This window comes from Mus musculus, chromosome 7, assembly GCF_000001635.26.
Source record: "Mus musculus strain C57BL/6J chromosome 7, GRCm38.p6 C57BL/6J".
NCBI lineage: Eukaryota > Metazoa > Chordata > Mammalia > Rodentia > Muridae > Mus > Mus musculus.
The window spans coordinates 108,044,991-108,057,098 of NC_000073.6; the positions used below are offsets into that span (position 1 = coordinate 108,044,991).

The following is a 12,108-nucleotide window of genomic DNA, read 5'->3' on the forward strand; positions in this document are numbered from 1 at the left end:
AACTCCAAATAGACTGGACCAGAAAAGAAATTCCTCCCGACACATAATAATCAGAACAACAAATGCACTAAATAAAGATAGAATATTAAAAGCAGTAAGGGAAAAAGGTCAAGTAACATACAAAGGCAAGCCTATCAGAATTACACCAGATTTTTCACCAGAGACTATGAAAGCCAGAAGAGCCTGGACAGATGTTATACAGACACTAAGAGAACACAAATTCCAGCCCAGGCTACTATACCCAGCCAAACTCTCAATTACCATAGATGGAGAAACCAAAGTATTCCACGACAAAACCAAATTCACACATTATCTCTCCACGAATCCAGCCCTTCAAAGGATAATAACAGAAAAAAACCAATACAAGAACGGGAACAATGCCCTAGAAAAAACAGGAAGGTAATCCCTCAACAAACCTAAAAGAAGACAGCCACAAGAACAGAATGCCAAGTTTAACAACAAAAATAACAGGAAGCAACAATTACTTTTCCTTAATATCTCTTAACATCAATGGTCTCAACTCCCCAATAAAAAGACATAGACTAACAAACTGGCTACACAAACAAGACCCAACATTTTGCTGCTTACAGGAAACACATCTCAGAGAAAAAGATAGACACTACCTCAGAATGAAAGGCTGGAAAACAATTTTCCAAGCAAATGGTATGAAGAAACAAGCTGGAGTAGCCATCCTAATATCTGATAAGATTGACTTCCAACCCAAAGTCATCAAAAAAGACAAGAAGGGGCACTTCGTTCTCATCAAAGGTAAAATCCTCCAAGAGGAACTCTCAATTCTGAATATCTATGCTCCAAATACAAGGGCAGCCACATTCATTAAAGAAACTTTAGTAAAGCTCAAAGCACACATTGCACCTCACACAATAATAGTGGGAGACTTCAACACACCACTTTCACCAATGGACAGATCATGGAAACAGAAACTAAACAGGGACACACTGAAACTAACAGAAGTGATGAAACAAATGGATCTGACAGATATCTACGGAACATTTTATCCTAAAACAAAAGGATATACCTTCTCAGCACCTCATGGTACCTTCTCCAAAATTGACCACATAATAGGTCACAAAACAGGCCTCAACAGATTCAAAAATATTGAAATTGTCCATGTATCCTATCAGATCACCATGCACTAAGGCTGATCTTCAATAACAAAAAAAAATAACAGAAAGCCAACACTCATGTGGAAACTGAACAACACTCTTCTCAATGATACCTTGGTCAAGGAAGGAATAAAGAAAGAAATTAAAGACTTTTTAGAGTTTAATGAAAATGAAGCCACAACGTACCCAAACCTTTGGGACACAATGAAAGCATTTCTAAGAGGGAAACTCATAGCTCTGAGTGCCTCCAAGAAGAAACGGGAGAGAGCACATACTAGCAGCTTGACAACACATCTAAAAGCTCTAGAAAAAAAGGAAGCAAATTCACCCAAGAGGAGTAGACGGCAGGAAATAATCAAACTCAGGGGTGAAATCAACCAAGTGGAAACAAGAAGAACTATTCAAAGAATTAACCAAACGAGGAGTTGGTTCTTTGAGAAAATCAACAAGATAGATAAACCCTTAGATAGACTCAATAAAGGGCACAGGGACAAAATCCTAATTAACAAAATCAGAAATGAAAAGGGAGATATAACAACAGATCCTGAAGAAATCCAAAACACCATCAGATCCTTCTACAAAAGGTTATACTCAACAAAACTGGAAAACCTGGACGAAATGGACAAATTTCTGGACAGATACCAGGTACCAAAGTTGAGTCAGGATCAAGTTGACCATCTAAACAGTCCCATACCACCTAAAGAAATAGAAGCAGTTATTAATAGTCTCCCAGCCAAAAAAAGCCCAGGACCAGACGGGTTTAGTGCAGAGTTCTATCAGACCTTCAAAGAAGATCTAATTCCAGTTTTGCACAAACTATTTCACAAAATAGAAGTAGAAGGTACTCTACCCAACTCATTTTATGAAGCCACTATTACTCTGATACCTAAACCACAGAAAGACTCAACAAAGATAGAGAACTTCAGACCAATTTCTCTTATGAATATCGATGCAAAAATCCTCAATAAAATTCTTGCTAACCGAATCCAAGAACACATTAAAGCAATCATCCATCCTGACCAAGTAGGTTTTATTCCAGGAATGCAGGGATGGTTTAATATACGAAAATCCATCAATGTAATCCATTATATAAACAAACTCAAAGACAAAAACCACATGATCATCTCGTTAGATGCAGAAAAAGCATTTGACAAGATTCAACACTCATTCATGATAAAAGTTTTGGAAAGATTAGGAATTCAAGGCCCATACCTAAACATGATAAAAGCAATCTACAGCAAACCAGTAGCTAACATCAATGAAAATGGAGAGAAGCTGGAAGCAATCCCACTAAAATCAGGGACTAGACAAGGCTGCCCACTTTCTCCCTACCTTTTCAACATAGTACTTGAAGTATTAGCCAGAGCAATTCGACAACAAAAGGAGATCAAGGGGATACAAATTGGAAAAGAGGAAGTCAAAATATCACTTTTTGCAGATGATATGATAGTATATATAAGTGACCCTAAAAATTCTACCAGAGAACTCCTAAACCTGATAAACAGCTTCGGTGAAGTAGCTGGATATAAAATAAACTCAAACAAGTCAATGGCCTTTCTCTATACAAAGAATAAACAGGGTGAGAAAGAAATTAGGGAAACAACACCCTTCTCAATAGTCACAAATAATATAAAATATCTTGGCGTGACTCTAACTAAGGAAGTGAAAGATCTGTATGATAAAAACTTCAAGTCTCTGAAGAAAGAAATTAAAGAAGATCTCAGAAGATGGAAAGATCTCCCATGCTCATGGATTGGCAGGATCAACATTGTAAAAATGGCTATCTTGCCAAAAGCAATCTACAGATTCAATGCAATCCCCATCAAAATTCCAACTCAATTCTTCAACGAATTAGAAGGAGCAATTTGCAAATTCATCTGGAATAACAAAAAACCTAGGATAGCAAAAACTCTTCTCAAGGATAAAAGAACCTCTGGTGGAATCACCATGCCTGACCTAAAGCTTTACTACAGAGCAATTGTGGTAAAAACTGCATGGTACTGGTATAGAGACAGACAAGTAGACCAATGGAATAGAATTGAAGACCCAGAAATGAACCCACACACCTATGGTCACTTGATCTTCGACAAGGGAGCTAAAACCATCCAGTGGAAGAAAGACAGCATTTTCAACAATTGGTGCTGGCACAACTGGTTGTTATCATGTAGAAGAATGCGAATCGATCCATACTTATCTCCTTGTACTAAGGTCAAATCTAAATGGATCAAAGAACTTCACATAAAACCAGAGACACTGAAACTTATAGAGGAGAAAGTGGGGAAAAGCCTTGAAGATATGGGCACAGGGGAAAAATTCCTGAACAGAACAGCAATGGCTTGTGCTGTAAGATCGAGAATTGACAAATGGGACCTAATGAAACTCCAAAGTTTCTGCAAGGCAAAAGACACCGTCAATAAGACAAAGAGACCACCAACAGATTGGGAAAGGATCTTTACCTATCCTAAATCAGATAGGGGACTAATATTCAACATATATAAAGAACTCAAGAAGGTGGACTTCAGAAAATCAAATAACCCCATTAAAAAATGGGGCTCAGAACTGAACTAAGAATTCTCACCTGAGGAATACCAAATGGCAGAGAAGCACCTGAAAAAATGTTCAACATCCTTAATCATCAGGGAAATGCAAATCAAAACAACCCTGAGATTCCACCTCACACCAGTCAGAATGGCTAAGATCAAAAATTCAGGTGACAGCAGATGCTGGCGAGGATGTGGAGAAAGAGGCACACTCCTCCATTGTTGGTGGGATTGCAGGCTTGTACAACCACTCTGGTAATCCGTCTGGCGGTTCCTCAGAAAATTGGACATAGTACTACTGGAGGATCCAGCAATACCTCTCCTGGGCATATATCCAGAAGATGCCCCAACTGGTAAGAAGGACACATGCTCCACTATGTTCAAAGCAGCCTTATTTATTATAGGCAGAAGCTGGAAAGAACCCAGATTCCCCTCAACAGAGGAATGGATACAGAAAATGTGGTACATCTACACAATGGAGTACTACTCAGCTACTAAAAAGAATGAATTTATGAAATTCCTAGCCAAATGGATGGACCTGGAGGGCATCATCCTGAGTGAGGTAACACTTTCACAAAGGAACTCACAAAATATGTACTCACTGATAAGTGGATATTAGCCCAAAACCTAGGATACCCAAGATATACGATACAATTTCCTAAACACATGAAACTCAAGAAAAATGAAGACTGAAGTGTGGACACTATGCCCCTCCTTAGAAGTGGGAACAAAACACCCTTGGAAGGAGTTACAGAGACAAAGTTTGGAGCTGAGATGAAAGGATGGACCATGTAGAGACTGCCATATCCAGGGATCCACCCCATAATCAGCATCCAAACGCTGACACCATTGCATACTCTAGCAAGATTTTATCGAAAGGACCCAGATGTAGCTGTCTCTTGTGAGACTATGCCGGGGCCTAGCAAACACAGAAGTGGATGCTCACAGTCAGCTAATGGATGGATCACAGGGCTCCCAATGGAGGAGCTAGAGAAAGTACCCAAGGAGCTAAAGGGATCTGCAACCCTATAGGTGGAACAACATTATGAACTAACCAGTACCCCGGAGCTCTTGACTCTAGCTGCATATGTATCAAAAGATGGCCTAGTTGGCCATCACTGGAAAGAGAGGCCCATTGGACATGCAAACTTTATATGCCCCAGTACAGGGGAACGCCAGGGCCAAAAAGGGGGAGTGGGTGGGTAGGGGAGTGGGGGTGGGTGGGTATGGGGGACTTTTGGTATAGCATTGGAAATGTAAATGAGCTAAATACCTAATAAAAAATTTAAAAAAAAAATCTACCATAAGATCAAAGTATAAAAAAAAAAAAGAAATATGGAGAAGGTCAAGTGAAATGGAGAATTTAAGAAAGACCACCAATTGGCTCACCTATGGTATTAATATTATAACAATAGATACAAGGGGTAAGACTGAAAAAATGGGAATCACAAGAAAAAGTCAGTGATGTTACTGAGAGGGAAAGCAGATAAGACAGATAAAGGGGGGCTCTTAGGGGACCAAGGCTCGAGTACAATCTGGATATTGGAATAAGTGTGGGCTTCCTCTTCAGCAAGGTCACTCCCAAGAAAAACATTCACAGTGTGCACACTGTGTGGTTTTTTTTTCATCCATGCTTTGTTTGCTTCCCTAAGCAATTGCTTCTTACAGCACCTTAGTCTCATGTCCTGTGAATAGGTGGAAGAGATCTTATATGCTTGGCAAATTTTCAGAATTTTAAAATAAAAAAAATGGTATCATGTAAGAAGTAAACTATGCCCATGGGAGTCATATACGTACCAGGAAATATTTTCACTAAGTGAAAATTAAATTATTTCTCTTATTATTCAGTGGAACCACAAGAAGTATAAGCAAAAACTCCCCATGGTTTTCGGGATGAAATAATACTATTTATGGGCATTGCATTGTATGATGTACCTTGGATCCAAAATGAAGAGTCTCAAGATGATAGTCCCCTGGGCTCAGGACTCTCATTAAAAAATCTATTGTACTGAGCTCTACTGACTATAAATGAACACAAAACTGCCTTTTATGGAGTCTAACTTTATAAGGAATTCATCATGGATATTTAAAGAGGAAAGTACTTAAAACTTTAAAAGTTACCTCCATTGTGAGACTAAATTTTTCCTGCAGCTCACTTGCTTCTTTATTTTTAAAGGTTGGAAAGTGAGTTTTTCTTTTCAGAAGATGGCAGTTTCAGAGCAGTTTTGATATTGATCTTAGTGAATATTATTCTAATGATCAAGTATTTGTGGAATTTATACTCTGTTAGGAAGTACCAAAGAATTTATATGCATAGATGAGCTGGAAGACAACAATACTGCTAGCCATTTTTTTCTTCGTAGAGCAGAAAACCATGTATAGAAAGCTTTGATGATGTGAAATAGAGATAGGAATATCAAACTCAAGGCAAAAGAGAGGTGTATCTATCAAAGAGGATTAGGTCTGGACAAAACAAAGACGATCATAGATCCAGTGTTAGAGGTATTCTGCTCCTCAGTGGCTGTAAGGGTCATTGGGGAGAATGGAAATAATATCACACAGTTGTATGTCCTGTCTCAGCTGTACCAGAATAATATGAGGACAACAGAACCTATCACCAACATATACGAGAACCATCGTAACAGTATATATATATATACTAAAACGTTCAACTAAAATTGCTGAGAAACACTGTCAAGCTACATGTAACATGGTATGGACTAGAATTTTTCCTAAACTTTTGGTGTGTGTGTATGCATGTGTATGTAGGAGGTGGGTGTTAAAGCAGGTGTGTGTAGCACTTTGATACTGTCTTAGAGTAATTCTAAAACTTCTCTGGTAAGATCATTTAGAGCTTGAGTAGAAATTGATACTACAGAAAATATAGAAGCCTGTCAAATAGAAAATGATCACATCTTTCTCCTGAATGCTGTTATACAGTTGAGTTTTAAGAGACATCTGATTGCTTTTATTGTTGTCACAATTCATTAAATTAGTGATGTAAGCATTTATAAAGTACCTGTTCTCACAACTGAATCTTAAAGAGATGATTTTTAAAACCTGTTTTGAGAGCAGCCACCTATTTCAGTACATATTTAAGTACAGCCAAATGGATCGGATAATGTATTGGAGAATAATTAGTAAGCAAATTGAAGTAGCACATATGGATGACTTTCTTCATGCTATGGGCCATCTGATTTTTCCCCCATGATAATTTAAAAAGCAGTACTCACAAGCCACATTCACTCAGCTTAGGCTGAAAGTTGGGGCAAGTGAAAGTTGTCAAAAGCCTTTGCCTTGTTTCATATCAAAATCAATCTTGGCAAACGTTCTCATCACCATAAAAGTTATATTAATCCAGAAAAAGTTGACCAACATCCAGGATGACTTAGGAAGGCTTCTAAGAGTAACTGCTATTCATAAAATTTCAAGAAAGGTGTGGTTTTTTGTTTATTGTTTGTCGCTGTTGTTTGAAAAATGGCAAACAAACATTCATTGTAGTTCAGAAAAAATGTGTAAAGTAGAAGAGTTAAGAAAGGATATGCTGCATTTTAGAAATAGTGCATGTTGTTCCTATGTGGTTGATGAGAAATGAAGATGGAGAGTTGAGCAAACTCATGCTAAAGCATGTATGCTTGGGGAGGAGTCTTTGTTGGTAGTGAGGCAAGTAAGTTGTTATCTATGCTCTCAACACCTTGCTATAATGTACTGTCCAGGCAGACTTACCACCTGTGTTACCTCTGACTACAGTTTCCTCCTCATAAACAAGGTCATTTTAGTAGCTGGTGTTAGAGGAGTTTTGTGGACATTATGACCTGTTCACTGAAACACTAGGGACTGGGAGTTATTGGCACCATCTCTCTTAAAAGCAGTGAGGATAAAAAAGCAACAGTAATGGAAACAAAGCCTGAGTACAGTTATGACATTTAAACATCAGAAGGAGGTATGCAGCATGAATGGGAGGAGGTGGCCCCTGTATTCATCCTGCTGATAGATACAGGGGAAAAGCATGCCAGAAGGTTTTACTTAGATCAAGATATCATCAACCAGAGCTCTGTAATTATGGAAGGGACTTACCAGTATGAAAAAGGAAAATGTTTTATTCAATAGTTGGAAGAATTGTGACACTAAAGATGTACCAGGAAAAAGTTACAATATGTGTTTCTGAGACAAGCTTTTGTTTAGTCCAGTCTGACCTTGGAATTACTATGTAGCCACGACTTTCCTTGAACTTATGATCTGCTTGTCTCCTTCCAAGTTCTGGAATTACAGGCATGTACTGCTAAATCCAGATAGGAAGATTTTTTTTTAATAAGAGCCAGTACAGGGACTCATATAGAGTAAACTGTATCTCAGTCAATAAGAACAGAAAAACATTTTTCCTTTTGAGGTAAATTGACCAGGAAACCTCTGAGAAAGAGTTCTGTGTGGGGTGAACTCGAAGACAAGTCCTTGGAATCTGAGTGAGAATGGCTTGAGTAGATCTGTTGCTCTGTGTATTGGCTGTTCTGAAACACTGCTGGAATTTAGTAAACATATTTCAATAAATTAATGACCTCTAATAGACAGTTATACATTCTGAACCTAAATCTCTCTTTGTAAATCTTAATTACTAACCCTACCACATGTTTTCTGAGGATTCCATGAGATAACACTATCTTAACTCAACATATTTGTGGCATATTGTTAGTATGACATATGTGCCCATTTTCTGGCTTTGCTACAATTATATTCTGTACCTAAATCTACAATGCAAGTAGAAAATAGAAACTTTTCCAGTAATAATGTAGTTTTGTCTTTTATCATTCTAATTTAATCTTTGTGAATCTTACTGATAATTTCTAGTAGCATCTCTTTCTCTATTTGTCTTCCATGCCTTCTTTTTCTATTCAACTTAAAGTTTTTTCCCCTTCACCTTCAACAGTAAATGAGGTTAAATAGAAAAATTCTCTAGAGAGTTTCTGGAAATTTCCTCTCCCAGTTTTCTTCATAGATAGTATGCCAAAGGAACAGACAAGATAGAACTCTGACTGTGTGAGATTGGTCTGAGAAACTTAAGTTGTTCTTTTTAGGCCTGCACTGCAAAGAGAAATGTTCAGCTTCATCAGCTAGAAGAGGCACTGTGAGTTCTGCTTAAAACTTAAGAGGTCATCACATCACCCTGGCAACAGTTTGCAGTTCTGGAATGAACCTGAGTCTTTGAGATCATGTTAGCTTCATCTGAGTTCATTATGTCATCTAAGTATTGGACAAGAACAATGATGAGACCTTAACTTCTGTAAGTACTTAAAAATTATGCTATGCTTAAAGAACTAATACATTAAAACTGTGGATTTTATTGTTTCTCTACCTTCACTTACTATACTAAGTTAAGAACCTGGAACTCACACATGCTGATTTCATTTCTTCATCTGACCTGGTCATTGGTGCAAAAACCATTTACTAGGAATCGCTAGGTAGTGGAGAATACAAACAGTAATAGGACCACACTGAAAACAGCAGAAGTTTCTTTAGAATTTCCTGCTTTATCTCTGCAGAATTAAAAAAAAAAACATGTCAATTTGAAAGCAAGTTATTCAGTTACTGTGTGTATTCTAATAAACGAATATTCTAATAACTAGTAATAATAAACTAGTAATAATTCTAGTAAACAATGCTGAGGGGGCCAGCGCAACATTAGATGAGAAATATCATTTGAACACTGTGGCATATCAAAATCAAGTGACTGAAGACATTTATATTCTCTGTTTTCTTTTGTGCAGACCAAGAAAAGGAAAAAAAAGTGTTACAGAATGCTGTGAAAGTAGACCCTAAGAACATATTTGGGGCCATTCTGTGAGTTTCATGCAGCTTTTCATACTTGAAACATTCCCTCAATTCTTAGGCTCCTGACTTGACTTAGTTAAGTCCATACTTGTTCATATAAATATGCATTCATTCCTTATTTGTGCTATATGTAGTGTGTGTGTGTGTGTGTGTGTTTGTGTGTGTGTGTGTGTGTGTGTGTGTGTGTGTGTGTGTACGCACGCACAAAAACATTTCATGGTACATATGTAAACATGTGTGGATATCAGTTTTTTTTTCCTTGCAACATGTGGGTAATTGAGGTTGAACTTACATTGGGCTTAGCTGGAATTATCTTTGCTGAGTTATTTCAACACCCTTACATCCTCTTTTGCAGATTCTTTTATTCAGTTGTTTTATACTAACTGGACAGTCTTGATTAAGTTACTGACAGCATCGGTGCAGAAGCTCCTCACAACCATCTAGGGTCTTGACCTTAAGCACATATTCATCTCTGGGTCAAAATTGCTGCCACCTAGAGGATGGGCAATCACAGCACAGTGACTACATTCCTTCTGTGGGGTTTTTCCAGCTTCCCAGAGCTACACAATCTACTCTTTGTTGTGATTCTCCTCTCCCATGTGACTATTCTTCTAGCAAATGCATCCATCATGGTGGCCATCAAGCTCAATCACAACCTTCACACCCCCATGTACTTTTTCCTCTTTGCCCTGTCCTTTTCAGAAACATGCACCACTATGGTGATTTTGCCCCGAATGTTAGTGGACTTGCTATCAGAGAGCAAGGCCATCTCTCTCCCTGAATGTGCTACCCAGATGTTTTTCTTCTTTGGACTAGCTGCCAACAACTGTTTCATCATGGCTGCCATGTCCTATGACCGTTACACTGCCATCCACAGCCCACTGCATTATCATATCTTTATGACCCCAAAGGTCTGCTCTCAGCTGGTAATAGCTTCCTGTGTTGTTGGGTTCCTTTGTTCTCTTAGCATCACCTTCACTATATTCAACTTGTCTTTCTGTGACTCCAAGACTATCCAGCACTTTTTCTGTGATATTTCACCCCTGGTTCACCTTGCCTGTGATTACACTGCTCATCATGCAATGATTATTTTTATGGTCTCTGCATTTGTGCTGGTGGGCAGCTTTGTTTTAATCATGATTTCCTATGCCTTCATAGTATTCCTTGTTGTAAAAATGCCTTCTGTACAGGGGAGGCATAAGGCTTTCTCAACGTGCTCCTCCCACCTCACAGTTGTTTCTATGCACTATGGATTTGCCTGCTTTGTCTACTTGATACCCAAGAACAGTGACTCCTTCCGTGAAGACATGCTGATGGCTGTCACGTATACAGTACTGACACCTCTGCTCAATCCCATTGTTTACAGCCTAAGAAACAAAGAAATGCAGACAGCCCTGAGGAAGGTACTAAGCAGTATCAATAAAATGTTACCTTGTTTGGCAATTAAAAAACCTGAACATTTAAGAACAACTATTGAGCACTGACAACAATAGTGGGAAATTGGGTATTTCCATCAAAAACATTATTTAATGTACAATATAGCAATTAAATTATTGTCTAACTGCATGAACTGTCCTGGTCTCACCATTTTCCTATAGCAAATATATCATGCATGGTTTTAAAGCATTTATGAGTACATGTATACCTTTAACAGACGTATCAGAGTTCTTTGGAACACTATTTTCATGATTATGGTTGCTTTGGTGAAAAAGAAAATAATTATATTAGTGAGGAAAATAAAAGAATACAACAGTGAAGAAAAAAGAAGTCTAGGGATACAGATAGAAAAACAGAAGAGGAAGAGATGTGGAGGGAGTAGTTAACAGTGTGATTAGCTGATGAAGGAAAACATAAACTCTTTAAGAGAGTTCTTTAAGAGAACAGAGGATGAGATATGTTCATAATAATGAAAATCTTAATGTCAACTTAAAAGAATGATTTATTACTATTAAAATCAGAGCTTAAATATAATGGATATATTTACACAAAAATAATGATAAATAAAATCCCCAGATCAACAAACACTCACTCATTTCCCCATCCCTTCATATCCACCCTCTGACCTCGCAGCTTCCTCCACAAAATAAAATAAAATAAAATAAAATAAAATAAAATAAAATAAAATAAAATAAAGTAAAATAGAATAGAATAGAATAGAATAGAATAGAATAGAATAGAATAGAATAGAATAGAATAAGAGAATAAAAAAGTCCTGTGAAAACTTGAAGTGTCACAGTATATTATACAGTATACTATTTTTGTCTACAAGTCTTTTATTCATAAATATTCATTGCAATGGGTCATTTGTCTGTTTTGAAGCCTCTGGATTCTACTCCACTATGTATAATGGATCATCACAGGGCCTTGTCTAGGATATCCTGTCATTATACTATGTCATGGAGATCCGGCAGCTTTGGATCTGCAGGATTGGCCCTTTCACATGTTCCAGTAGAACATAGATGGGGTATGTTCTACCCCATCTATGGGGTAGATGGGGTGGGCCAACTCAAAGCTTTGGATCTGGACCTGGGAGGTAGCTGAGTTGATTAGCCAGCAAGCTCAGCTGCACCCATACCACCAGGGCGGGCTATCCCAGCACTTTGCCTGTTATGCTA

At 37.8% G+C, this 12,108-nt stretch overlaps 1 protein-coding gene across 1 annotated transcript; it reads left to right on the forward strand.

The window, feature by feature from the left end:
* Positions 1–9,993: 9,993 nt before the first annotated feature.
* On the forward strand, positions 9,994–10,977 carry Olfr479 (olfactory receptor 479). The gene has a single exon (NM_001011742.1). It carries the CDS (start codon positions 9,994–9,996, stop codon positions 10,975–10,977), a length of 984 nt encoding a protein of 327 aa, NP_001011742.1.
* Positions 10,978–12,108: the final 1,131 nt, after the last annotated feature.

Excerpts from the sequence above, each read along its gene's own strand:
- Olfr479 (NM_001011742.1), top strand. The coding sequence starts at position 9,994 with ATGGGCAATCACAGCACAGTGACTACATTCCTTCTGTGGGGTTTTTCC.